The 25,915-nt window shown below is 43.3% G+C and overlaps 4 protein-coding genes and 4 long non-coding RNA genes across 18 annotated transcripts; 3 read left to right on the forward strand and 5 right to left on the reverse strand.

Annotated features, from left to right (window-relative positions):
- Positions 1-2,625: 2,625 nt before the first annotated feature.
- On the reverse strand, positions 2,626-5,279 carry LOC136199740 (uncharacterized). Its single transcript, XR_010673164.1, has 4 exons — positions 4,546-5,279; positions 4,421-4,480; positions 3,501-4,361; positions 2,626-3,448 (listed from the first exon to the last, which is right to left on the reverse strand). It is a non-coding gene; the product is annotated as an uncharacterized lncRNA (long non-coding RNA).
- A 1,017-nt stretch (positions 5,280-6,296) lies between these two features.
- LOC136199739 (uncharacterized) lies at positions 6,297-9,530 on the forward strand. The gene is made up of 7 exons (XM_065990035.1): positions 6,297-6,430; positions 6,497-6,865; positions 6,914-6,973; positions 7,026-7,575; positions 7,626-8,706; positions 8,759-9,013; positions 9,067-9,530. The coding sequence occupies exons 1-4, from the start codon at positions 6,349-6,351 to the stop codon at positions 7,343-7,345; spliced, it is 831 nt and encodes a 276-aa protein (XP_065846107.1). The 5' UTR covers positions 6,297-6,348; the 3' UTR covers positions 7,346-7,575; positions 7,626-8,706; positions 8,759-9,013; positions 9,067-9,530.
- Positions 6,874-12,050, reverse strand: LOC136199738 (fibroblast growth factor receptor 3-like). 4 transcript variants are annotated; one of them, XM_065990034.1, is made up of 11 exons: positions 11,630-12,050; positions 11,529-11,573; positions 10,731-11,468; positions 10,629-10,676; positions 10,557-10,577; positions 10,396-10,506; positions 10,189-10,337; positions 10,011-10,133; positions 9,884-9,957; positions 9,691-9,834; positions 6,874-9,637 (listed from the first exon to the last, which is right to left on the reverse strand). In XM_065990034.1, exons 1-11 carry the CDS (start codon positions 11,658-11,660, stop codon positions 9,541-9,543), a joined length of 1,581 nt encoding a protein of 526 aa, XP_065846106.1. In that variant the 5' UTR covers positions 11,661-12,050; the 3' UTR covers positions 6,874-9,540. The 4 variants fall into 4 exon arrangements, with proteins under 4 accessions (XP_065846106.1, XP_065846103.1, XP_065846102.1 ...); XM_065990031.1 differs by having other exon boundaries at positions 10,557-10,676; positions 11,535-11,573; XM_065990030.1 differs by having other exon boundaries at positions 10,557-10,676.
- Positions 12,051-14,823: 2,773 nt separating this feature from the next.
- On the reverse strand, positions 14,824-17,123 carry LOC136190951 (3-oxoacyl-[acyl-carrier-protein] synthase, mitochondrial-like). Its single transcript, XM_065979250.1, has 13 exons — positions 17,088-17,123; positions 16,948-17,037; positions 16,864-16,890; positions 16,749-16,813; positions 16,575-16,697; positions 16,314-16,517; positions 16,107-16,258; positions 15,826-15,940; positions 15,710-15,776; positions 15,512-15,649; positions 15,379-15,456; positions 15,256-15,326; positions 14,824-15,201 (listed from the first exon to the last, which is right to left on the reverse strand). Exons 1-13 carry the CDS (start codon positions 17,119-17,121, stop codon positions 15,025-15,027), a joined length of 1,341 nt encoding a protein of 446 aa, XP_065835322.1. The 5' UTR covers positions 17,122-17,123; the 3' UTR covers positions 14,824-15,024.
- A 548-nt stretch (positions 17,124-17,671) lies between these two features.
- Positions 17,672-19,236, forward strand: LOC136199932 (uncharacterized). Its single transcript, XR_010673255.1, has 6 exons — positions 17,672-18,041; positions 18,168-18,211; positions 18,269-18,352; positions 18,405-18,498; positions 18,557-18,601; positions 18,657-19,236. It is a non-coding gene; the product is annotated as an uncharacterized lncRNA (long non-coding RNA).
- On the reverse strand, positions 19,214-21,003 carry LOC136199931 (uncharacterized). Of its 4 annotated transcripts, none has more exons than XR_010673252.1 (8): positions 20,930-21,003; positions 20,626-20,698; positions 20,460-20,568; positions 20,248-20,400; positions 20,112-20,192; positions 20,001-20,052; positions 19,569-19,646; positions 19,214-19,506 (listed from the first exon to the last, which is right to left on the reverse strand). It is a non-coding gene; the product is annotated as an uncharacterized lncRNA (long non-coding RNA). The 4 variants fall into 4 exon arrangements; XR_010673254.1 differs by lacking the exon at positions 20,930-21,003 and adding an exon at positions 20,799-20,875 and having other exon boundaries at positions 20,460-20,544; XR_010673253.1 differs by lacking the exon at positions 20,930-21,003 and adding an exon at positions 20,799-20,875 and having other exon boundaries at positions 20,248-20,385.
- A 791-nt stretch (positions 21,004-21,794) lies between these two features.
- Positions 21,795-23,191, forward strand: LOC136190735 (uncharacterized). Its single transcript, XM_065978989.1, has 2 exons — positions 21,795-22,296; positions 22,347-23,191. Exons 1-2 carry the CDS (start codon positions 21,880-21,882, stop codon positions 23,187-23,189), a joined length of 1,260 nt encoding a protein of 419 aa, XP_065835061.1. The 5' UTR covers positions 21,795-21,879; the 3' UTR covers positions 23,190-23,191.
- LOC136190745 (uncharacterized) lies at positions 22,995-25,103 on the reverse strand. 5 transcript variants are annotated; one of them, XR_010670613.1, is made up of 6 exons: positions 24,958-25,100; positions 24,678-24,903; positions 24,393-24,464; positions 23,938-24,301; positions 23,628-23,889; positions 22,995-23,549 (listed from the first exon to the last, which is right to left on the reverse strand). It is a non-coding gene; the product is annotated as an uncharacterized lncRNA (long non-coding RNA). The 5 variants fall into 5 exon arrangements; XR_010670612.1 differs by having other exon boundaries at positions 23,628-23,712; positions 23,758-23,889; positions 24,393-24,903; XR_010670614.1 differs by having other exon boundaries at positions 23,938-24,325; positions 24,393-24,903; positions 24,958-25,103.
- Positions 25,104-25,915: the final 812 nt, after the last annotated feature.

Here is a 25,915-nt window from a genome sequence, read left to right on the forward strand (position 1 = left end):
CTGCGTTGACCCCCTCTCGGTCTATAGACATTCGGGAGAATATAAATATTTCACAATGAATATTCCTAAATGTAGATGCGTTTACTTTTGAGCATTTTTATTGCAATTCGCCTATCATGAATTTTTCTTTGTTTACACACAGTTCTTAACTTTCCTTCGGTCACCGTGCCAAATTGTCCTTCTCCTATAAGATATAGCATCAGTTTTGCAATTTTCTAAACGGTTGTCGATATTGCGTTCACCAAGTGATTTTCCGATTAAAAGACAGTCAATTGGGATGATTTCGGATCCGTTCCAAACCTGCTGTTCCTTTAGGTCGAGAAGATAAGCTAAGTTGTCCGAGCTATCACTCGCAATATATTTGTCAGAAAGCCGCTTTCGCTTCAGCGCTATAATAACAGCGGCTCCGACACTAAAAAGGAGCACGGCAGTGGCGGACACCGTAGCAGAAATAGTCGCAGTCCGAAAAGAGCTATACGCAATGGACGATGCGTTTTGAAATAACGTCCCATTTGAGTTAAATGTAGATTTGTGCTTGGCAATCACTGTGCAGCAACCCCGTGAATTGCCTTTATTTTTATCGTCTTTGAGACGGCAGACGAATTGGCTTCGGGTCGCTTTGATTGAAGTGCCTTTGATTGTCAAGACATGAGCGTGTCCGGATCGATGTGTCACATTGAGTTCTTTACTTTCCCCAATCGCTTTCCACATAAAGTCGCGATTAGTTGCTTTTTCGTTTATGCAAGTAACTTTGACGACGTCTTCTCGCATCATGGAAATGGAAATCGTCTTATCGATGATTTTTCTTCCCATATGGCAGAAGCAGTCTATCAGAGATTGGGTAGAAGGCTTCGTTTGATCTGATTAGAGAAGGCTTTGGTCACTACATACCTTCAGTTTGTACCGGACAGGAACCGATTGCGAGGAGAAGATAGCCTAGGCAGAGAATCGTACTACACATACTGTACTGTAGAGTCGCGGAAAGTCGACGTGCACTAGGGCTAACCTGTGATCAATATTAGAGAGGAGAAGTTCATGGTTTGTAGTTAGAAGTTTGCTTGCAACTGGCTTGTAACGGGCGAGTGTACAGCGTCTATATACCCAAGTGATGTGGCACTAATAGCTCGGGGGTCACAGATGGCTTCCGACTTTAGCTATATATACTCATGGGGTCAGGTCATGGGTGGAAGCTTGTAGCTACAACAAGGGGTGCCAGACAGCGTCGGACGCTAATGTGACTTCTTCATAGCCGCCATATATCAACGTTTCGCCTTGATATGTATTTGCTTTTTTGGCTGTAGTTGAGCAGCGTCCGACCAAGTGGCGTCGAGACATTGCTCCTCCCAAGGAGTAGCTCTCAATGCAAATGACTATACAGTACACAAACTGAGGAAGGGAACTAAGTTGCGCTTCTATGTCATCAAACAAGTTACGTCACCGAACCGCGCCTATAGTTATTTAGTAGCTATTCCTGTATCTAATTCTATGTGTGTGTCCAAGTTATATAATCGTTTTGGAACTGGAACTCGTAAACTGCAACATATCGACATCACACATTTATTATGCTTTCAACTGACTATATTTACAGTGCAGTATATTAATAGTACAGTATCTATGATTGTACTCCCTTATAGCTTCTCATTCCTTCTTATATCGCTTCTTTCACCCTCACACGCTCACCCTATACGTTGAATACATCATGAATCATGAAAATGATTACTAGCAAAGGCTACATTTTTTCATAAAGCCACTCTTGCCTTTGCAAAATCTCTCTTGCTATCATTCCATCTGAAGCTCTTCGACAAAATAATATGCACGAGGTTCGGCCACTTTAAACACACCCGTCGCAGTCATATTCCGCGTCCTGCTCTCGTACAGCGCAATCCTAAACTGTACGGGACTCGTCCTCGTCGCTCGCGCTAGATATCACGTGATGAACTTTCATAGCTTTTTTCGAACGGGAGAATCGTTTTTTCGTCGAAGTAGCTTGCGTAAGGCGTTAAACGTGCAAGAATATTGCGCAGAGCTGGTCCTTAGCAAATCGGGGTCTTATTAGGGAAAAGTCGTCGTTTCGATGCACAACTTCATTCCATTCTCTCCGACGTCACTCTGGTGAGTAATAACAAAGGAAGCAAGGCAGTGTGACTTGTAAGAGTGAGACAGAGCCTCTTTGGAAGGTTCATACTAGTAGTAATTGACCTTCTACTCTTCCCTGCCTTCGCACATACGAAAGACGTCAATTTACGCCCTTAGTGGAGCCTTCAAGGCATCATACTACTGCTACGACACCTGCACTAACGCTCAAACGTCGATTCCGTGTCCAGAAATCCATAATTGGCATAGATCGTTGTGTCAAAGTGACGTTTCGCCAAAAGAGAAGGGAATGTCTTAGAGAGGCTCCTGCTGTTCTCACCAATTGCCCCGTAGCCCTTATTATAAGGAGAAAAGATCTTTTTGAATCTTCTAAAAAATCCAACCAATGTCAATTCCGAAAACATAACCCTTTCATAAAAGAATTTATTGTTGTTGCTTTAAAATTGCGTTTTTACCTCCATGAAAACGGTCCCACATCATTCGCTTGTAAAGAAACCGTCTCCAGCTATTTCCCATGCACTAAGAGATTCCTACAATGTACAAGGCTCGTATTTTCTTAATTTAGAGCAATACAGTCTTATTTTTATTTGCACGTCGCCAATTAATTATTCATTAGAAAAGAAACAACATAGTTGAAATCATAGGGAACATCGATTCTCTTCAGTTTGAAATCTCTTCCGTTTGAATATGAGTTTTGTTTAGAAATTTCAAATGTCCTGGAGCCCTCTTTGAAAGTCGGAGAGTCTCTCAACGCAGTATGCGCATTATCAGACACGGAAAATAGAGAAAGTTTTCGTGGAATCTTATTCAAAAGTTTACCAGGTAAACCCGGCAGCCAACTCTACACTTTGAGACGTCGACGACCTCAACGAAGGAGCAATGAATTCGTTAGGTTCATCCCTTCTCAGGCTCCCTATAGTTCAAACAGAAATAATCCACCTTGTCGCAAGATAGTATTGGCTACGCTTCCTAAACCAAAGTCGCCATTTGTGAGGTCTGAAGTCAATGTATGAGTGGAGCGTGTAGGAATTTAGTATGGGTGTTCGAATGTTCTCCATACCCTTGGGTCGTTGAAAGTATTTTAATTGACTATGGCGATGCCGCATCCGTCTTCTGTTTTCTGTCCTTCATCTATTTTGTTATCGACTGGGAGACGTATGATGCAGTTCGCATTCCTCTATAGCTACGCAGTTCGCGCTATACGGTTCCAATCGATAAGGAAATGGCCAAAAGTAAGGAGACCGCATAAAGCGAAGCCAAACCGCGAGCGATATGCGTGCATACCTAACCGAACTCTAACCCAAGGCTTATATCTCAGCGTCAGCCTTCACCCGACCGCTTATGTGGCCGCTCACTAAAATAAAAAGAAATCACCATAAGGTCTTTCTGAAACATAGATGACCAACCTGGAAGCACAGAGGGCGGTGCCGGCTTTGGATGGCGTGATATCGAAGTGACGTTACTGTTCTAATTGGTTATTGATCGCAAGTGAGCTGCACTTGTATGATGACGTACGTGGGCGCTTGACTCTGTCGACCAAAGTATGATGATCGCATGTTTTTACATGCTATCGGAAGTGTTCTTTATCACCATTTGCTCTTCGTCTCGAGCCCCTCCAGTCCGATAGGCTCTAGAAGCGCATCTCTTCGATTTCAACAGATGGTTCTATAGACTAGAGTTGTTCTGCGGTTGCTGCATGTGTGTCCAAGGCCGAATGATTACGTCTGGTGGCTATTGCCCCAGTTGAGACGTGGAGACGAAACGGTTTACGCGTTCTCAATCGCCTCTGTTAAAATTAGCACATTAATGAGGACGGTGTTGTCCGTTTCGAATTTCCAGGAAACGTAGACGAATTCCGGTTCTGCGTACAGATCATATCTCCTTAGTATCCGCTGTCACACAGGTGATTAATGAGCTAAACGACGCTCATGTTTAAGGAGTTGTTGAAGACAGATTCTGTCCTCATCATGTTTTCAAGTTTGCAATTGAAGTGACATAAGAGATGTCTGACAAGGGTTCAGCCTAGAGCTTTTGAGTGCCGGTCTGCGATGTTTTGGTCCTACAGGGCCGGACGTCCTGTTGTATTAGGGAGTGTTTAGATAGGTAATGCAACCGCGGGGAAGCACCTTCGTTAAATTGTTACTACAAGCGAGAATAGATTAGCAGTGATGGGAGAGGAACTCTTCAAGGTCTCCGTGTCTTGTCGCGGTTAGCCTAAGCGCTTTCCAGTGATCACCCACCTAAACGAGGTAATTGAGTTGAAGTTCCTATATATAATGCAGAGAGAACGGTAGAGCTAAGCATTTGAGAGGTCAAGGACGCTTGCTTGAAATGAAGTCTCTGATCCTTCTCCTTGTAGTCGGGCGCACATTTTCAGCAGCTATTCCTGATAGCGAGGCAGATTGCAAAGAGGTAGTTCGATCTATGTATTCGCCGCTATTTATTAAATACCTTTTCAGCTAAACCCTATGGAGCTTGACGACATGCAGATGCCTTTGGCTTTGATCAGACCTGGCCTCCGCTTCTTTTCATTTGCCTCTCCTGGCGTCAAGTCACCCGTAAACATTTTTCTAATGATCATGTCCGACCCAGTTGCTAAATCTTTCATCTGGTCCACATATCTCTATCAACAGCGCTTAGGCGTGGATAAAAATGGGACTATAGTACTTGATTCTGAGGTTGTCATAGCTCCCCACTTTCTTCCTGAACGTTGGTTTAATTAAAATTTCCGATGTCTTTAGAATATCACCACGTTTAAAGTTGTACGTCTGTGCGACTCCACGCCGCAAGAAGAGGCTATCTGCGCTATTCGGCGCAAAAGCGGCAACGAAAGCCATTTTATTGTGTCGTTGAGTCATCAATCTTCTGAAAAAAAAGGATTTTCTGTTAAAAGTTGCGATGAAACTCCAAACTCGGCAGAGTTTTGTGAGAGTCGTCAGCTAAGGAATTACGTTCACGTTCAGGTGCTCTTTTCTTCGGAGACTTTTCCGGAGAGTTTTCTTCGCCCGTTGAAGAAAAAAAGAAATTTAAATGTCAAGATAGTCGGTAAAAAGACAGTTCTTTACCAAAAGTAGAAATTTTTGGGGAAATAACATCGATAGTTTTAACCTAACCTTTTGGTGCGTGATCTGCAAAAAATGTTGCATAGAGAACACATTGTGATGTGTAGAGAATTTATTGGAATGTTATACGTCATCAATGCATATACCGGTACGCGGAATTGTTTGCAGAAATGCTGTCCTTGTGTCCAGTTCCCAACTTGGCTTCATGCAGAAAATTGATTTAATTAATAATGTGTGGAATCACTTTTTGCTCGTGCCTACAATTTGTGGAGGAGCTTTTCTGTTTACTCATTCGATAGCCCGACTTCCAGGTGAGATATTTTCTACGAGAAAGGAGATCTGACCATTTCCCCAGAGAGCCCCAATTGTGTAAGACCAGCCACAATATATAGAGCTAGGGATCGCACTTTCCCACAGCACCACGTTGCTTTACAAACATAAGCGTACACCTCATATTCTTCATGGAGATCCTTAGCAAGTCTCAAGCCGTATCCCTTCAACGTTTCTGGCTGCCTGCATGCATGATCGCGGCGAACGCACTATAAGAGCGATTCTCTCCGAATCAGGGGTCCCACGCTTGATAGAGACATGCCATCTATGCACCGCAGTTTGCATACCTTGCGTGCCAATCAAACGAGGTCAACATGCCATGTCCTGTAGAGACGAGGTACTTTTCTTCAACAGCCCAATGCTGATTCACTTTCATTCAGTCCGACTTTATGAATACAAACGCAAGGCAACAGACTCTATTTCGTACTTTCTTCGCGGATCGCGTTTAGATGTTCTCCTTTTGGTGGAAAATCGGTGACACTTACTAGGTGAGTAATCGACCCGCCTCCGCATACCAAACGTCTTACGCGTGAGCAGGGAGGAAGAGAGGCCCTTGCTAATTAAATAGGTCTTAATTCTGTCTTAGAAACCTTGTTGTTTGCGTCGGTGTTGACCCGCAACCGTGGCTCTTATGACAAGGTTGTTGACCTGCATGAACCAACCACAGTGTAAAGGATGTTGGTGACCGCACAGTGCGCTAAGTATACATACGCATTCCTTCCATTCCATCGCGACGTCGTGACGGTAACACTGCTCAGAGAAAGAGTTTAGCGTCATATCTTTTCTTGTGTTTCCGCTTCCATTCGTATATAAAAGCGCAGTGCGTAGTTTGTGAAAGACATAAGGCTAGAGTCTCAACCTCATGTATACCGTTCCGGCTTTCTTTACCGTTCTTCTCCTTCTCGTCAGTGCAACGTCTTCGCAGGAGGGACCCGGTCATCAAAGTGAGAGCCAACGATATACAAACTGAGGCTCTGGTATATATATTCGATTTTTTTAATTATCAAAAGGTAAGCGCTTGGCGCGTTCCGACTCGCCCATCTGCTATGGCTATACTCATCGCTTGCGTTCGTACTACTTGACGCTTGACCCTGAGACAGAAATGGCCGAGCTCAGGTGTTGTCACGATCGATCTATTATGAATTTGGCGCGTTGGAGAATTTTGAGCGGAGAAGGTATGAGCGATCAGCTTCCGTACTGCTCTGACGCCACTCACGTCAAATTTGCGTGTTGGAAATACGTGTCGCGTCTCTCTGTTCGACTCTTTGTCAATGTCACGAAATTAAGGAAAGTTGGGCAAACGACGTTCCTTTGCGGAACGGAGCCCATGTCCGACAGTGAGTTCACTCTAACGACGAAAATTCGCGTCACATCTCCAGGTTATCGATTCGGTATATGTGCTTTTTCAATCTAATATGCACTGCTAGGATTGCCCACTCCGACACCGACTACGTTTCACGTTGAGGAACTGAAACCTAAGCTACCCGGTAGTGACGTCATTGTTTATACATATAAACACATGCATCTGTTTGGGTTCAGACGGGCTTGGGTCAAGTTGCAACTTGAGTGATCATGCTTCGAATGATCTGGAAAGCCAATGCGAAGAAAGAAAAGTTGTCACGTGCTTTGGAAATATCTCTTCCCTTGTCTGGACTGTCGGAAAAGAAAGCCATCCTCGTCGCGTTGCTGAATGTGTTAGGGGAAAATGTCCTGTTGTATCGTGCTGGAAAGCTTCAGCTAGCGAAGACGGCCTCGAGCTTCATCTTAGTCGCGAGAGCAAAAAGTCAAAGAAAGCGTTCAGATGCGTTCAAGTTCAAGGTTTGAGTTTGTGTTCTTTCAAAGCGGTGTGGGGCGTGTAGCTAGATTTTCTGTTATTTCACGATGTGTGTTTTCGTGGTTTCCTAACCATTTTTTCACAAAAGAATGTGCATTTCATTTATACCGTCTCGTGTGACCTAAACCCCGGATGCTCAACTGTTAGCGATGAGCTATTAGTCGTTTTCCATAAGGAATACGATCGCTTTTGCGTTTGAAATGAACTGTTTGGTGTCAGGAGACGAAGTCGAACCTAAATTCTTCACGAATTGCTGTAATTTGGAGCCGATAATCGCGCCTCTTTCGAATAGGAACCTCGTTTAGACTTGTTACGTGCCAGCAACGCCATGGTTGGATGTCTTGAAGCACGGTCTCCACTCCTGAAAGCGAAAATCACCTCGACGCAGGTAAAATGTGCATGGGGGGCCCTTTCTTTTTTCTCCATTTTGAGAGCTCACCAACGCCGAGTTCCTCGTTCAATGACTCCGATGGGTTCTCTAGTCTTGTAATAGTAGGATCGCGCCTTTAGTAGATCGAGAAACAGGTAGACTAGAGGAAGTAGTCTGTTTAGTTGTAGACTTATCAATAATTGTTTCTCCGAAGTCGGACGACTTTGTGTGCGTAGGAGCTTGCCCTTGTGGAGCACGTAGGCGTGTCTAGGTATGACATAATGCGGACGTCGTTCGTAATAACGTCGTTGTCTTGTTTGCTCTCCCAACGAGCTTTCTTTCAGTCGAGTTAGTCCGGATAGATTGGTTGCCTGTAGTAGAAACGTTCCATGCCAACAGAGAGATGCGCAATTGATTGGCTAGTAATGTTGTATAACCCCCGTTCATGCAGTATACCGTAGGCGGAAAGGTTTCCGACCGCCTCTTCATCGCCTTTAGTGCGAATCGGAGGAAATTGCAATACGTAGGAAAGCTCATTGTTGCCACAAACACTGGTGCTACGTCTACGCAGATAGATGGTCAAAGTTCCTGGAGACGTCAAAACACGTTGCTCCGTTTCCATGTACAAGAGATCTCCCTAGCATCCAGCGGTTATTAACTAATGGGCTAAACGACCCTCGGTGCTGCAATTAGGCAATGACGAAAGAAAGCAACGACCATTAGGTTCTGACCATAAACGAGCCCTGCCCTTGCCAAATATTCGCGACCGCACATCGTCTTCAACTGAAATGACATCATTGCGCCGAAGTTCTGCGTGGGTAGCGTAAGTCCACTAGATGATTCATCGGAGAGGAACTAAGCCTCTATAAAATGCAAACCGAAACTGCTGGGGACTATAACCATATCGAGAGCTCAACAGCCAGCATTCGTTCGAAATGAAATCCCTGTTTGTTCTTCTTCTAATCGGGCGCATATGTTCGGCCACCATCTCTTATAATGCTACAGAACTTCGAATGGTAATTTTAATTAACGACTCGAACTTGCGGCTTTTTAGTCAAAACGTTTCAGCTTTGCTGTCCGCCTAACATTTCTAAAGGCGACATGAACCTTCCCTTTGCTATTATCACACCTAGCTCCATCAAGCCATTTTCATTTTCTTTGCCTGGCAACGACAGTGAAAAATCAGTCGACGTCTTTGTAACAGAACCCATCACCAGTGCTGGGGAAGCGGACGGGGCTAGAATGCCTTTAATCTGGTATGCGTTTCCCAATCGCCAGCGCTTAGGCGTGAACCGAAATGGAAAAATCGCGTTGGATCCTGAGGTTGTAATAGGTCTCTTTCCTCTTTTCCCCGACCTTTGTGATATATCTTTCAGGGAAATACCACTTTTAAAGTCATACAACCGTGCAACGACAGCGTCGGGATCGCTTACTACCCCTACGGTAATGTTCTTTGCGCTATTCGGAACGAAAATCACAAGGAAAGACATTTTATTGTGTCGTTGAGACAATCCGCGGAAAAGGGAATTTCCGTCAAAAATTGCGCAAAGTCTGTAGCAAAGGCAAGCAAAACGTTTTGCAAAAGCCGCCAGAAGTTGATTCGTCACCTTCACAAGCAATTTGCCTATGGCAACCATCCGTTCTTAAATTGGGACAAGTGCCATCAATTTAGGAGGGAAGGTGCTAATTGTTAGGAGTGAAGCAATTGCGTCGTGGCGGGAAAGGAGGAACGTGTTTAGGAGAACATTTTGCGTCGATAGTTTTAAGGCGTAGTAACGAATCATAGAAATTGTCGTTTCGTTTCATCATGCATTCGAAAGAAGTCGAGAGCACGTTTAAATTTTGAGACGTCATACGTCAGAAAATTGCATATACTCGGCCGTTATTTTAGAAAACGTTGGCCTCCTATCGGGGACTGAATTCCAACAGAGATCCATGACGTCATATCTATGTCAGAAAACAGGTCAAATAGTGTTCACAATTTTTGTAATGCCGCCTACAGTTTCTGAGAGCAGTTTCTCGGTTTGCTCATTCGATAGTCTGCTTTTCCGGTCAGCAATTCGAACAACTTCTCGACAGGTATTCCCGGATAGGGAGTTCCGCCCAGAGTCGCTATTTCCCACAGAACGATCCCGTAAGACCAGCTAGAAATAGAGTAACACGAACTCCCTTACATGGAGCATTCTTACTCACACGTCGCTATATTCGCTATACGTTCGATATAGTAGCACTTCCGGTGCACACCACCGAAACGGAAGAACCCCGCCCTATAACAAATATTGACGTTGGGGCCCTACTGTATCCGCATTGCGACGCCTACGCGAGACTTCTTTCGGTAGTAGGCAGCTGACTGAAGGTCCTTAGCGAGTCCAAAATCGGATATCTTAAGTCGTTGTCCCGCGCAGACGAGAACGTTTCTCGCAGCAAGATCGCGATGAACGCACTAGATGCGATCCTCTCCGAATTCAAATTCTATTTCTGTGAGGTTTTTTTCTTACGCCTTTGGAGACAACGAAATTCATTCCTTCGGCAATTTGTTGTCCAAAGGCGATTTGCTTGGTATTGTCGAGTCCGACGCTTCTCAGTTTGCGTAGATGACGATGTAGGTCTCCGAGTTCAGCGTATTCCATTACGATTTTACTCACGCCTGAATAATGTTTTTTTAATTAATCGTATCCCTAAAATACGCCATTTTTTCCTCTTACATTCGTCCTCTACGCAATAACCGTAGACAAAAATGACGTTTTTGTGCTGACCCAAATTAACGATAATTTCCGCTTCCTTTCGAAGCTCCTTTGCCTTGACGCCCTCTCGATCTATTCAGAGAAGATCATTTAGAGAAAGAAATTTACTAGAAATTTGCTGCCTGTGATTCGATGCTCTGTACCTATAAGCATTTTTATTGCGATTCGTTTATCGTAGATTTCTCCTTGTTTACTCGCAGTTCTTAATTGTCCCTCAGTCACTGTCCCGAATTGACCTTCCCCTGAGACACCATTGGAAGCGTCTTTCAACCTTATTAGATTGCTGGTGCCCTTACCTAGCAATTTTCCAACTGAAAGACAGCCAATTGGAATTATTTTGTTTCCGTTCCAAATTTGCCTCTCTTTAGCGTCTAGAAGATACGTCATTTTGTCCGTGCTATCGTTTGAAGTGACGTCGTTAGAACGTCGTTTTCGTTTTAACACTACTAATAGAACAGCGACTCCAACTCCAATAAGGAGCACAGCGATGACGCACACCGTAGCAGAGATAGTCGCAGTCTGACGAAAAGTGAAAGTCTCATATGATGCGTTTGGAAATGACGTTATATAGGATTGATTTGTTGGGGCCGGGGTATCACTGTTTACGTTGGTAGTCGTAGAGTTGAGCCTCTTTTGTTGAAATTTCGCTGTCAATATCTTTGTCGTCGTCGTCGTCTCTGTGGGCTTAGTGTTATGGGGAATGACGATGTTGACTGTGCAGCACTTCGTTGGAGGATAATAATACTCGAGTCTGCAAACGAATTGACGTCGGGGCGCGTCGATTAGAGCGCTTCTAATTGTCAATATACGAGATAATGTTGAAACGTATCTCCAGCAATTTGAAGTGTCTTGTTTCGCATTGCACATATCGACGCTTTTGCTGCTTTTATTGGCAGTCATTTCCCAAGTTAGCCTGTCACCGTCGAAAGTTTTTCTCAAACAATTGATCTCCACGACTTCTCCTCTCGATATGAGAATGTCGTCGTTGGTGATAAGAGTGATCTTTCCTTCGGATTTGCGCCGACACTGGCAAACTGTCGAAGATTGGTTGTTAGGATGCTTTGTTTGAAAGTAAGCGCGAGTTTGCTATATACCGTAACCTTGCGCAAGACTAGAGCCGACATGAAGTAGGAGATAAGCTATGAGACATAAGAATTGATTTCACATAGTCCAGGCAAGCGATTTTCAGCATAACCTATGCCCAATACGAGAGACAAAGATGTCATGGCTTGTCCTATAGTCGAGGGTTCGCTGTCGAATGTCCGACTGGCTAGTGACGGGGAATTTATAGTAGCGTTGGGCTGATTTACGTACTTTCCCGCTATGCTAGCTTGCGGCCTTTCTCGTGTACCTCTGGCTTCAGAATTTTATTAGTTCACATCCTGAGGTCAAGTGTGCTGGCTTCATCACGGGCCAGATGAGAAGCTTATAACCTGTAAGCAAGTGAAGTCTCTCAATTGGACTTATTGAAAGGCGTCTTGCGTGCGAAGAATAGGTTTTTTTTCGCCCGTTCTGCATGATTCGCTTGACGCAGTTGAATTGGAAGCGGAGGATGGACCGAACGACGGCGGGAAATGCATGCTGAGCATTGCTCATCGTTTCCTTCCATATTCCAACGCATTATCGCATATTGATCGAGTACGCCACGCCATGGGACTCACGGAAGTGAGTGGCCCAGTTTGAATAAAACGCCCCGCCGTGAACGGCTTCTTTCTCCGTAAGGACGGTCTTTCTGTTTCTTAGTAAAGTTACAGCTTAGGGCTTCAGTTAGTATAGAATCGGTTTGAACAATTAGTAAAGCTCGGGAAAGGCGGAGAAATGATGGCTCTATAGCTTCCGCTGGCGCGAGAACGCGGACGGCATGCAGAGACATTTACGTCGCGCTCCAGACATTTACGTCACGCTCCAGCTGGCATGCAGAGACATTTACGTCACGCTCCAGTTGCGCCTATTAGTGCGAGACAGAAATTCTTCTCTGTCTGGCTTGTGGTTGACAGACTGGGTCGATAAATATGCAGAGTTCACGTCAGATTGCCATCTTTAATTCCTACTTTTTTTCTACGTAGACTGCTAGAATAGTTTATTGCAACACTAATTGCGCTTTTCTTTCTGGAACTGCAACCTGAATTTGCGGGTAGTTACGACGTCACAGAATATATGCTGCGGTAATCTCTCTCTCTATATATATTAATTAGCATTTCTGTTGACCTTTTAAACCCGGTTGTTGCGCAACTAACCCGGATGTTCATCTTTCGAGGAGGCGTTTGGCGTTTTCCGAAAGGATTTCGATAGTTTTTCTACAGCACCCACGCTTCTTTGCACTCAAAGACCAGCAAGAAGCGAAGTCCCAGCTTGATTGCGGTCATTTGGAGCCGATTATCGCGCTCTCTCCAATAACTACTTTATTTAGACTGTTTCGCGACTTTTCGAATCCGTTTGAATGGTTCAGAGCACTTTCGCATCTCGGAATGGCAAGAAGCGTGTCGTTGCAGGTAAAATGAACACAAGGTCCCCTATAGCATCTATGCCTTTAGCTAAGCCACAGTTTCCTTTCCCAACAAGGACAGGCATAGAAACTTAGTGCCATGTTCTTTGAAGCTCCACATCTCATATTCCAGGCTGTAAATCGTTCGCTGTGAAGGTTAATTAACCCCTCAACTTCAGCTAGTAGAAACACACCATATAGCAGTCTACCTTTGTTCGAGTTGATCGTTTAGTACGCGGCTAGACTAAAGCACTGCTAATTCCACCATCATCCTCTTCTCATGTCTCACGAGAATTAATTAATTAATGTACGTAAAATGTTCCGTGCCTTTGGACGGTGCATCATTAGTGTATGACGTCCTAGTGTAATAGTAATAATTTTTCAATTTATTTAGGTGTCTAATGGTAGAGTAGTACGTGGGCGTTTGACTCATGAGGGGACCATGTAGGTTAGGTTGACCGATCTAAAATAGTTGGCGCGATTCAATCAATTTGGATGACCACGTGCTGTTCTGTCGAAGATGCTCCTCAAAATGAAATTGTTAGTGTGATGAGGAAGTGTGGCTTGCGCTAAACAGAAATTTTGTTTCCACGTTGGCGAATACCCATCACTTCTCCGTTGTTCCTTAGTCTCAAGCGGGTGATCATGGTTTCACGTTTTCAATTGAAGTGACGTTAGAGATTTCTGAGGAGGGTTCAGGCTGAGTGCCAATCTGGGATGTTTTGGTACTAGCTATAGGGGGCCGGGCGTCCTGTCGCACTAGGGAGTGTGTTTAGATAGGTAACGGCGGGGAAGCACCTTCGTTAATTAAATTGCTACTACATGCGAGAATTGATTAGCAGTGATTGGAGTGGAACTCTTGAAGTTCTCCGTGTTTCGCTGCGGTTAGCTTAATTGCTTTTTTGCTTTTCAGAGCACATACGAGAAACTTTTGATGTCGTTTACTCAACAGATAGTTTGCTTTTCGAGTCCGAGGAACTTTTGAACGGTTGTTCCAGGATAGGAAATCGCTTCCGTTTCATCGCCAATAGAACGACGACTATTCCAACATCAATAAGGTCCGCAGCAATAACATTTTCCAAACTACAGTAATAAGGTGACGTCACAATTTATACACTTTCTCTGGAAGATACGCTTTTTTTATGTCGTTCTGGTCTCCATCGATTAAAGAAGCAAGGCTTAGGGTTTAGATGGAGTTCTAGGGAAGAGATAGATAGGTAGAGCATTTCTGGTTCTTCTTGTGACTCCAAACCCGGATGTCCTTTTTTGGGCACGCGTTTGGCGTTTTCCGAAGGATTTCGATCGTTTTTCTACAGCGCACAAACTTCTTTGCACTAAACGACGAGCGAAAATTGAAGTGCTGCGGTAATTTGGAGCCGATAATCGCGCTCTCTCCAATAGCTACTCTTATTTAGACTATTTTCGCGAAACTACAAATCCGTTCTAATGTCTAAAAGCATTTTTTCCATTCCGGGAAAGCAAAGAGCTAGCGTGTCATTGCAGGTAAAATGAACGTGGGATCTCCTTTATAGCTAAGCGCTAGCCACAGTCCCCTTTCCCAAGAAACGTCATAAAAATTAGTGCCCTAATCTTTGAAGCTCTTCTTTCCATACTCTAGGCTGTGAAAGTCAACTTTTCGTTTGCTGTAAAGGATAATAATTAACCTCTTCACTTTTTGCAAATTCCTCGGCTTTAGCTAGTAAAAACACGCCATATAGCAGAAAATTCCACATAGCAGTCCACCTTGGTTGGAGAATCGATTATAAAGTACGCGGATAGACCAAAACGTTGCTAATTCCACGCTTCTGATATCTGACAAGAATTAATGTACGCGAGAGCGTGCAGATCTAAAATTTTTCGTGACCATAAGCGGTGCACCATTAGTGATTAACGTCCTAGTGTAATAATAATCACAGCGTTGCTTTAGTGGTTGGATGGTAGAGTAGTATATACGTGGGCGCTTGGGTGAACGTGTAGGCCTCCTCTTACGTCGACGATCTAAACTAGATGGATTAATTCGAAATCTTTTTAATGGGCCACGTGTTGTTCGGTCAAAGACGCTCAACAAAAGCAATGAAAACAAAGTCAGTTTTCTCCAATGAGTTTTACTTGAATGTTTTGAAGCACAAGGACGCGTTTGGGCCGCCGAAGCCGTACGAATTAGATACCGCGACAATTGAATTCAAGTGACGTGCATCCTGCGCTTCATTCGGAACGTAATTCAAATCGAATTCTTTCGAATCCGAAACGCTGTCGAGGCTAATCGTCGGCGGAAAAATCCTCTTAGAGAGAAAGAGATTAGACTACTTTTAATTAAGCATACTAATTTATTTTACGTGATGTACAGCGAGTGTTGTAAAGACGGCTTCAACGGCTCCCGATGCCCCCATCATATGCCCGGTAGCCCCTAGTATAAAACATCGAGCGACTAATACAAATCCTTATAGAGATTATCGCACCTTTCGTAGATGAAAGGGCTATGTCTTTACGTCTCGATCCAATCAGAGCTTTAATCGCTCTATTCTCGGCAGCATCGCCTTTAAGACGCGAATTCTTAGGCTCAATGGGAATTAATTAAACCTATTTGAATACCCAACGGAGTCGAAGTTGCATGCGCGTTAATGTAGTTAATTGCATCGGCGGATAGACGTGCATCGCGTAGGGCCGCTTGCATGCAATTCAACGCTCCGCTGCCGTCTTCAGAAGGCGCTGTCGGATGGCAAGCGTCTCCTAGAAGTCAAACGTACTCGCAATTTCTAAAATTCAGTCAATTTTTTCCTTAGTTTATACCTGATAAGCCGTAGCCTATAATTTCGGCGTAGATTCGAGCGTTTCGCGCCTTTGCTCTCTCCAACTCCTTGCCAAAGAAATTTGACGACTTCAATTTCAAATTCCTTCTTTACTACCTCCATGAAAACGACCCCGCATCCTTCGCTCATAACGAAACCGTCTCTATCTTTATCGAACGGCCGCGACGCTTTCGTTGGGCAATCGTTGAAATTTGTCGACAATGCTCGAATGCTTCATAGAGAAACGATATAATCAGGGCAATCAATCTGCTATAGGTTCCAATAAACCATGAACTCCTAACAACATTCGGTTTTTTTCTACACTGCATTTAGCCTAAAATTTTTCGTTCTTCTAAGCGATGGCCCCCATTCAGAGTTTTGGTAAAGGACTCTTTTACCTGCAGAATGCTCCCATTGAAAACGGATTTGTGTGACTGTCCGTTGCCCCGGCAATCATTGCATCGGCGTCGCCAGAGCGAATGAGACGAAACGCGTCGCCGATAGCGTGCGTTCCCGTCGTGCACGCCGTCGAAACGGCGTGATTAGGGCCCTTGAATACTCTCGTTCTTACAGTCACGGAAGTGACGTATCTACATTAACCTTGCCTTGAATTGCCATTGCATGCTAATTAAGCCGGCAGTCATATTTGCCATAACACGTGGGATAAAGTAGGGGCTGATGCGTTTGTAACCCTGGGTGAGGAAAAACCAGCTTGTATTTTGATCCGCCATCCTTACCCTTTCTTTGAATATCTGCATCGCGTTGGCGACATCGTATGGATCGATGGCACTCATGCCTAAAGTGACTCCCTTTAGAGCCATTTTTTTTCTGTACAAGTAGTTTCAAGTTTGGATTCGTTGTCTCACAATTCGTCTTCTTTCTTCGTCCCGCATACCATCAAGCGTTTCTCGACTGTAACCGGCGTCGGTTAATGCTTCGTTAGCGGCGGCAAAAGCGAAGGCCGTGTAAAGGGAAGTGAGTTTTCTCTTCTTTTATAAAAGAGCTTTTTATCTTATGAATACTGTCACACGCGTGGAAACCGATTTGGGAACGACGTTGTCGAAATTGAACTCTCCTTCGCCGTCACCACGTGGAACAGAACCCGCTAATCGAATTGAATCAATATAAGATCTAAGCGTTGATTCCATTGCCGACCGACACGAGACGGGATGTCTTCGTAACCTTTAGGGGGCCATTGGGCATAGATTGACAGAAAAGTAAAGACAAGTATTTAGGAACCTTTTCCAGACGTTCCGCGAATGCCGCATTCGGCTCTGATGAGACGTGGCCAGACGCGAGTGACTCCGACGCCAAGAGGAGTCACTAAGCCTAGAGACTGCACGCTTGCTCTTTTGTCTGTCGCCGTGGTTCTGACTTACCCAAACCCGTCAATACGACTCGTCTTGATCCCATTTGCAATGAGAAGGTCAGTGACCGCACGATTCAGCGTCGAACAAGTCTACGCATGACTGAGCGCGCGCGTGCTAATTGGCTGGCATGCAATCTCGTGGTGGACACAATGTTTCTAAAACAAATTCAAAGTAAAAAATGGAAAAATGCTTGTTTTTCAACTGAGGACGTCAGATTGTGTAACATGTTATCGATTAGAAAAAGCTTCAATTCACCTATAATGAAGCATTTATTTCTGACTTTCTGCCGTGAATTTGACATAGAGACAAATCATACGTTACTAACGTCACTTTGTTCGTCTCCTAAGGAAAATTACTAGATGTAGAAATTTGATTCTACGTGCACTTTGCCAAACAACATGAGGTGCGAGTAGTGACGTCACAATTTATCCGCTAATATATTAATTTTGAATTTAGTATTATTGCCAGTTAGTTTGAAAATGTCTAGTAAAATCTCTGTACGCTTAGGAATGTTTACTCTTGTTGAAGAGCAAGCATTTTTGAAAGGCTATCTTTTGTCCCCAAGCCCGGATATAACGTAGGGACATCACCCCTTTCCTGACCGATTGGCGTCGCAAGTTGGGCTCCATTCGACTGCCCCTTTGTCGAATATGGTTGATAAGACGTCGAAGAAGCAATTGGCGACACAGATTCGCCGTTTTGCGTATACGCTCGCGACGTCGCGCCGCATTTCGCTGGAATGCGACCAGAAAGAATAAAGAAGTCGATCGTAATGACATTGCCTTTGCCCTACACGGCGTTCTTTGCTTCGTTTTCGTAGCCCAATGAGCCGATGTGCGAGCTTTCTCACAGAATAGCCGCGCCACGTGCTTTCGCACGCTTTGCAAAGAAACTGCGTTCAATGTTCTTCTATCACCGTTTCCACGTCTAATTCTTCTCTGCGCGTATCAACGTTTAGTAAAGGTGAGTTGGAAAGTGATGTTCTGTGCCTTTTCGAATCGGTTTAACGCGTTTTACGCGATTTTCGGCGATCGATTGCTCTTTATATTCCTCTATTGATTTTCGACTCTTTCTCTGTTTTTTTTACAGTATTCTGTTTGAAGCGATTTGCTGCTCCATACGCTTGAGATAAGGTATTTCGAGAGGGACATCTTGGCAAATTTCTCTCAATTATATTTTTCGTTTTATAGGTTGAAACGGTTACGTACATCACATCGTTGGAAAAATATAGACACGGAGAGCGCGATCGTATGATCTAGCACATTCGCCAAAAGGTGATATTCTCAATTGTTTTCTCTTCTATATGTTTGATTTTCTCTTGCGAAGAGGATTGGATAGGACGAACAATTTCTTATGATCGACAGTCAAATTAGATAGCAACGTGAATATTGAGCACTTGTTATTTTAGACTAGTAAAAAGGTGAGTAGACATTTTGAAAATTTGAGATTTGACGTATTGATTTGTTTGTAATTCTTAGGTACGTTTGAAAAGAAGAGAAGAACAAGAAAGAGCGTACTCTAAGGTCTGATGAGAAAGCATTTGATTAAGCCATTCAGCACATATTTTTTTTATTTTAGCTGGACGTGGTTTCTCCAAGACTGTTTCTACATCGTGGACTGTGACTGAACTCGTCTCCTGTATGATTTCTGTTAAAACGGTCTTCGCCACATTGGATCTTGACAGGTTTGCTTCTCATCTTAATTGCTTTTTTGCTTTTCAGAGCACATACGAGAAACTTTTCATATCGTCTTCGTTCACCTCTGGGCCCCGAGGTGACTAAATAAAACCGGCCCAACTCTTGAGCCAGAGAGGATAAACGTGGCTTGAACGCAGGGGATTCAATCCCCTACTCCCGTGGCACGAGTGATAAACTGCCACCCCACTTAGGAAGACGCGGTGGGTCACAATGGCGGTCCCCCTGGAACCAGGCCGGCAGAACTCACATCCGAGCGCTGCCGGTCCCAGGCGTCCGAGCCGGGAGACTAAACAGGCTCTAACTCCGACGGGGGAGTAGGGAGGATGACCCCCACCCAACCGAAGCCTGCACGGACCCCTCGCGGTCCGTGCAGGTGGACAGCGAAACAGGGAAGACCTATGCGCAATTTTTTATGGAATTTCCGGTTTACTTCCGGGATTTATTAAATAAAATATTATGAACATGCCTACGTCTACGCTATGATTGTCTATGTGCGACGCGGCGTGCGGACGAGACCTCTTCGAGAAGGTCTCCGAGCAGTTTCAAATCTAATGCAGGGTCATGCTCAGGACCCTCTGCGCTACGACTACACTAAACTACTGCTACTACCACTACAAAGCTACCTATAAAAAAAGAGAAACACTGCCGTTTCTGTCTTTTTCTTTCTCTGATGAAACCAAAGGGTCGCCACAAATGACACAGGTTCAATAGATACACCAGTAAAAGATTCCCTAAAAAGAGACCAGGATTAAGTAATGTACAGTCTATGTATCAAGAGATTAACAATACTTGCCTTTATGAAAGGCGATTCAGGCGAGTAATTGAACCACTCAACCAGACGAAATCTGCTCTTCCTGTCCTCGTCCTTTTCCTAAAAAGGAAATTCGTCAGTGAAAAAAATTCTACAACTCTTGCACTAAATTCCATCCATGCAACACACCACACCTCTATGAACATTTTCACAAACATGTATGTATATGGATACTACTAGACAATTTGGGGATCCAACCGTTCGTCAGGCCCCCAATTAAAACAAAGCTGTTACTGATCGTTTGGGAAGAAGATCACCCCAGGAACTCAACGCCAACAAAAGAGAAAAACTTTATAAACAATAATGAACCAAGGGTATGCACTACTTTTTAAAAAAAACACAAATGCAATGCAAAACAAAAGACTCTGTACTGACTGGCACCAATATCTATTATTACACTCACTTAACCGTTACCTAGTGATTCTCATTCATCAGCGAGAAAACCCCATCCCCTGCGGAGATTTTCCTACGTCAATGAGATTACTACCGGTATTTATTTTCCAAATTCAAAACACGCTCGCCTACAAAGTGCCAGCTTTTCCTCCACTCCTTGTGAGAAAGCAACGTGACACAGCTTTCTGCTGTATTCTATTGTATTCCCAAAACCTATAAAAGAAAATGAGAAAACGTCATAATACAATTCCCTACTCTATAAACGTACCTCCCTATTTTCCCTTGCAATAAGAAACAAACCAAAGCCTCTGATCATACATAGAGGACGTAACTAATCTTCTAAAGGCAACTGTAATGATGTCCATGTACTGTACACACACTCCAAAGTCCTCTGAGCTTCTTCTAGCTAGACCAAATAATTCTATAAACAAAAACAATAATTTCAACTGAGAACAAAGACCAATTCTCTTCGTAAATTACCTTTACTTCCTATATAGGCTTGGAGACAATCCTGGATGGCTGACGTGTATTTTCAAGTCACCTTCGGAACCGTTACGTACTCCCCCTAGACAAAGAAAACTTATCAATCCTAAAATAAATACATAAATACCAGAATCTTCATTTTATTCGTAAAACGTAAACTCACCTTTGCCAAGTCACTTGGCTCCACTCATTCTCACCGTTTCATTTTCACTGACACTCTTCGAACGAATAATGTCCTAAAGAGAGATCCCTCATGAAACACCGTTCCTACGACTGCTCACGAACCCAAAACGGGCTTGCGACCACCCTAAACCCTACAAAACGCGCATAGTTTACCGTAAAAACTCTTTCGAAAGCGTAAAACCTTCGGAAATACGACGATCGCGAAAGGACTGTCTCCACTCGCGGGCATGGGGACTATAGAACACCATTGCGCGACTTAATGCACCCAGAAGTGCGTCTCTTACCTTCGCTACAACTGCTTTGAGCCTTCGATGTCCTCGTTTCGACCTGCTTTTCAGTAGTTTGCGTTTGAACGCAACCCGTATATATGCAACCCGGATCAGCCACGCGAACTTCAAAAACAAATCTCTAACTCGTAAACTGACCGTTTTCCTGCACATACAAAATCCTCTTCTATCTCTATACCCCACGAATAAACTATCCTCTTGCCTGTCTCGCCAATAAAGGGTTCTAAATCGCATTGCCACAGCAAAACTGCTACTGAAACGTATGAATGAGACACCGTCCAAAAAGACTTCTCTATCTGGATTTTTATACACACAAACTCACTCTGTCAATCCCCAAGAAAGACTCTATACCTCACACATATTTACAACCCAAACCTTTACCCTTTGATTGAAACTTAGCCATTTGTTCTTTTGTAATTTAACTCTCTTGAATCTCTAGTGCCAATCAGAAGCAAACCAGAAAGTGTCGAAAACAATTTCCTATACAATAACAAACAAAGCAAAGCCTCTGACAGTGAAGCCAAAAACACAGCACTTACGTGATTCTCTAAACGTAACGTATCTCCACTGAAGACCTGCACACAGAAACAAAATATTTCTATAAACAGAAACAGAAATGTAAACAAGGAAAAAGAAAAATTTCGCTTCAAATTGTGCCCTCTAATAGTAAAAAGGCATTATAAGAACTAAGCTAAAAACATTTCCTCTCTATAAAAGGAACAAAAATGAACAACCCTATTCAGTAATTCGATTATAACCTACACGCGCGGCCAACGCTCATGCCGCTGTCTTTTAAAGACGAAAAGGCCAATCGCGTGATCAACAGGCGTTATTGTGCCCCGGACTGGCATCTCGTGACGTCCCTAATCAGGAGTCCCCAAAGTTCCCCCGAACCATTTCGTCTTTGTCTCGCGATCTCGCCCTGTTCTACCTCTTCTCCGGTCAAAATGGATGAAAGATGGGACACGCACGTGCGGCCTATTCTTCGCGTACTTGTCAAGATTCTTCTGCCCCTCGCTCTCCGTGATGGTCTTTTCTCCGACGATCTCCTCACTCGCGAAGAATATGAAAGGATCAAAACCTACGACAATGCAGAAGGAACGCGACAGCTTCTCGTTTCTATCTTACCAAGAAAAGGACCCGATTCGTTTGACCGATTTTTGAACGTCTTGAAGACAACTAAAGGACAGGAACACATTGCACAGACAATAATGGGAAACACTAAAAGGAAAAGAAAACGCAACGAGAGTAGGGATCTCAGTTCGGAAAGTAATGAAAAATACGGAAAATTGAAAAGAGAATTGAAGAAGGAAAGAAAAGAAAAAAACCATTGGAAAATGGTAGCCACCGGTTTGAGAGAGAAAGTAAGCTTCGGTTTGCTAGAACAATGCGGCTTCTTATTAAATACTTTTAGTTTTCAATGGGAAGTCATAATCTCAAATGGGAAATCAGCAAACCGAACATCCCCATTAATCTTTGCTGGCCATTTGGACGTGTGGCTGAATTCAATGAAGTGCTACATGTTGGTTGGGTGGATAGAATTTTGCAGCGAAAAGAAGGAGCGTGGGAGGGAGAGAATCATCACTTGCCGGGCATTGATAACATATGGGGTGTTTTTGAATGTGAAGAAAAAGCATACGTTATGCACGGGCATGGTCCTTATAGGGAACAGTGCCAGACTATTTCTGAATGGAAAAGTGAAACGAGAGAGCTGCAGGTATTAACAAAAATACCAGATGAAAATCAACTTGATGCGAGATCAGTAATTGGACATAAGGAGAAAATTTATCTGGTCGGAGGCCGAAGTGATCGTGTTGATTGTTTTGATATTACAAAAAGAGAATGGGAACCAATGAAGAAAATGAAGAACGAACGAGAATGGTGTTCATTGGCTGTAATTGATGATAAAATGTTTGCTGGAGGAGGAGGGAATAAGTCGGGACCGAGCAATTCAGTTGAATGTTTTATAATGGAAGAACAGAAGTGGATTGAAATCAAACCCACTACAAATAAACTGTGTCAATTGTCATCGTGGAACGAGAAATTAGTTGCAACAGGAGGATATGACGAAGAAGCGGGAGAGCACAGCAACTGTGTTGAATTCTATGATAAACCGTCTGGGGAGTGGCTTCCATTGCCACCAATGAACATGGGACGAGACGGACACGGTGTATGTACAACTAAAGACAATAAGTTGATTGTAGTGGGGGGAAGGGGAATAGGTGCTTGGAACAAAGTTGAATGTTTGAAATTGTAAAAGCGCTTTTGGTCACAATAAAGTTTCGTATTTTCGCTTCTCACCGATAATTAAATTGTTCGTCGCGACGTCAAGTTGCAACGATTCGTTACCCTAGTTTTTGAGAAAAGGACACAGACAAATCAAAAGAGAAGATATTTGAATCAACCGATGGTCAGCTTCCCCACGGTGAAAAGAAACCAAAAATTCACGTGCATGGGAATGCGCCAGTGACGGAATGGAAACCTAAACTAACGTGCACGGAGGAAGTTCAAATCTCGAATTCCTAATGGGTAGTGTATTCCTTCGCGAGGCGAAAAGAGCTGATTCTTTGTGTAGCAAGGAATAGCGCGCTAACTTGACGTCTTTGATCCGTAAGTTCTGACCCATGAACAAACATAGCTCAATAAATCGCTGTTACTGAACGATAGGTACTATTTAATTAAGTAAGTAACTTACTGTTAGTATTTTCAACAGATTCGTAATTTGAAAATGCGCCAATAAATTTGCAAAAGATTTCCCTGGCATGACATTGAACAAACGTCTTGAAAATAGATATACTTATTGATCTGATAAACACGTGTTCTACCTTGGAAAACAAACTCGTTAGCTGACCTTTTCCTGCCTAAAAACAATACTATCTTCAAATCATCAATTCACACGCAAAAAACCCTTCAAATAGGAACCACTTGCTAGCAATCTCATGCGTCGTCTCGTTTGCCTAGAAAACGAATCAGTGGTAGGTCTCCTAGTTTAATTAAAAAATTACCAGCGAGCATCAATATATACACTTCCCACAGTCACTTCCCCTTCCCTCTTTGATAAAAAACAAGCAAAGCTTTTGACAATGAAACCTTACACATGGCACTTATCTGATCCTCTAAACGTATTTCCACTGACCACAAGCGTGTACACCAACACCTCCAAGCTTCTTCCAGAAAGACTAAATACTTCTAAAACCATAAAACGGAAACGGGAAAGGCAACAGAAAACACAAACTACCTTAGCAGAAACTACCTTCACTCCCAGGCCTAGAGATAATCCTTGACGACCTTGCTTCCAAATTTCTCTTTGCCTTTCTTTGCGCTATATGCCACTTCTAATTTTGCCTCCTGGGCCTTCACACGCTTCCTCTAGACAAAGATAACATATTAGATCTAAAACCACATAAATAGATAAATTAGAAAACAAATATTCTTTTTTTATACGAAAACGTAAACTCACTTTGCGGAACAACTTGCGTTTTCTCATTTTTACCATTTTAGTCTTGCTGAAAATTTTCAAACGTACAGAAACCTAAAAAATTCGATATGCTACTGTACACTGTGCTCACGATTGCTCAAAAAACTCCATAATAGACCAGCGTCCCCTCTAAACCCAACAAATCGTGCACCATTGAGCGTCGGAACATTAATCGAAGGAGTACAACCTTCGAAAACACGCTGATCGCGAAGAGGATCTACACTCCACAGCGTCGGGGCCCCCAAACACCATCACGCGATTACAAACCGCTTTCGAGCGTGAGTATTGCCTTCATTCTGAGTGTTATAGCCATCGACGACTTCGTTTCGCTCTATTTTCAGAAGATTCTTGGTGATTGAACCCGTATATTCGAAACCCGGATTAGCGCGACTCCACTCCTAAACTGACCTTTTTCTGCCTAAGCAAAATCATCTCCAAACCGTTAACTTTTCTGATCTTGCCCGCTTTGACATGGCAATTGTATTCCCAAAGCCTAGAAGAAAATGAGAAATAATCAAACAAAACATTTCCCTTCCCTTGAACATACCCCTCACTGCTCCACGATGTCTTCCTCCTGCAATAAAAACAAACCAAAGACCCTGACAATCAAATCATAAATGCACCACTTATCTGATCCCTTCGACGTCACGTGTAGGAACAAATATTACTCACTAACGAAAAATTCACCAGAGATCATATATGGCAAATCTGCAAAAATGAAAAGGAAACATTGAAAACTGGCCTCAACCGAAAAGATGCGTAGAGAGGTCACGTGTCAAAGAAATTTGTTTGGCAATCGAAAGATGTCTAAGACAATCTCCCGTGTGATAAAAACCAAGTTGGTATATAGAGTGAATGAGTGTCTAGGAAAATTATTATCAATTGATAAATTAAAATTTCATTTACCTTAATCGCAAATATTGTGTTCTCCATCCTAAATTTGTCTATACAAAAAATAGAATCATATTTACACACGAATAATGAAATAGAAAGTATTCACCAATTTCGCGAGGGCGACTTTTCGGAGATATAGCTGAAACATAAATGGCTTCAAAAACACCCAAAGAAACTCCAGAACACGACGCATTCGAGCGTCGAGCAAAGGAAAGGTGAAGAAACGCGAGCAACGTTATCCAGGCACAGGAACGTGCAGAGAAGTCTTTAGAGAAGCCCCTGGGAACGAGCTAGACTTCGTTCGGCCACTCGTATCTTCAGCAGCGCTGAGATCTCCTTTCCTATCCCTTTTGATTGTAGTGGGGGGATGGGGTGCAGGGAACTCAGTTGAATGTTTGAAAATGTAAATGTGTTTTTGGGTCCCAATAAACTGTCGTGTCTTTACTGCTTACCGTTAAACTGTTCGTGAAGACGAAATAAATTCATACTGTAACGCTTTGATTGATCGTTTTCCAGTTTTTAGTCTTGATAAATAAATAAATAAATGATGGCGAATATTTCTGAAAAACGGAAATGAAACCGCAAACTCACTATCCGATTGTTTTCAAGAC

This window comes from Oscarella lobularis, chromosome 1, assembly GCF_947507565.1.
Source record: "Oscarella lobularis chromosome 1, ooOscLobu1.1, whole genome shotgun sequence".
Taxonomy (NCBI): Eukaryota; Metazoa; Porifera; class Homoscleromorpha; order Homosclerophorida; family Oscarellidae; genus Oscarella; species Oscarella lobularis.

Bases quoted from the DNA above. Each gene is read 5' to 3' on its own strand.
- LOC136199738 (XM_065990030.1), bottom strand. From the start codon at position 11,660: ATGACATCTTTGTCTCTCGTATTGGGCATAG. The intron at 10,677-10,730 runs GTAAGGGCACCA...ATGGTGTCTCAG, and splicing joins TTCAGTTGGAAAATTGCTAG to GGGAAGGTCAATTCGGGACA. The intron at 9,835-9,883 runs GTGAGTAAGAAT...CTCTATTTCTAG, and splicing joins TATAGCGAATATAGCGACGT to CTGGTCTTACGGGATCGTTC.
- LOC136199739 (XM_065990035.1), top strand. From the start codon at position 6,349: ATGTATACCGTTCCGGCTTTCTTTACCGTTCTTCTCCTTCTCGTCAGT. The intron at 6,431-6,496 runs GTGAGAGCCAAC...AATTATCAAAAG, and splicing joins GGAGGGACCCGGTCATCAAA to GTAAGCGCTTGGCGCGTTCC. The intron at 6,974-7,025 runs GTAGTGACGTCA...GTTTGGGTTCAG, and splicing joins ACTGAAACCTAAGCTACCCG to ACGGGCTTGGGTCAAGTTGC.
- LOC136190735 (XM_065978989.1), top strand. From the start codon at position 21,880: ATGGATGAAAGATGGGACACGCACGTGCGGCCTATTCTTCGCGTACTT. The intron at 22,297-22,346 runs GTAAGCTTCGGT...AAATACTTTTAG, and splicing joins CCACCGGTTTGAGAGAGAAA to TTTTCAATGGGAAGTCATAA.
- LOC136190951 (XM_065979250.1), bottom strand. From the start codon at position 17,121: ATGGGATCAAGACGAGTCGTATTGACGGGTTTGG. The intron at 16,814-16,863 runs GTCGGCAATGGA...CAATTCGATTAG, and splicing joins AGACATCCCGTCTCGTGTCG to CGGGTTCTGTTCCACGTGGT. The intron at 16,259-16,313 runs GCAAGGTTAATG...AGAGTATTCAAG, and splicing joins GCATGCAATGGCAATTCAAG to GGCCCTAATCACGCCGTTTC.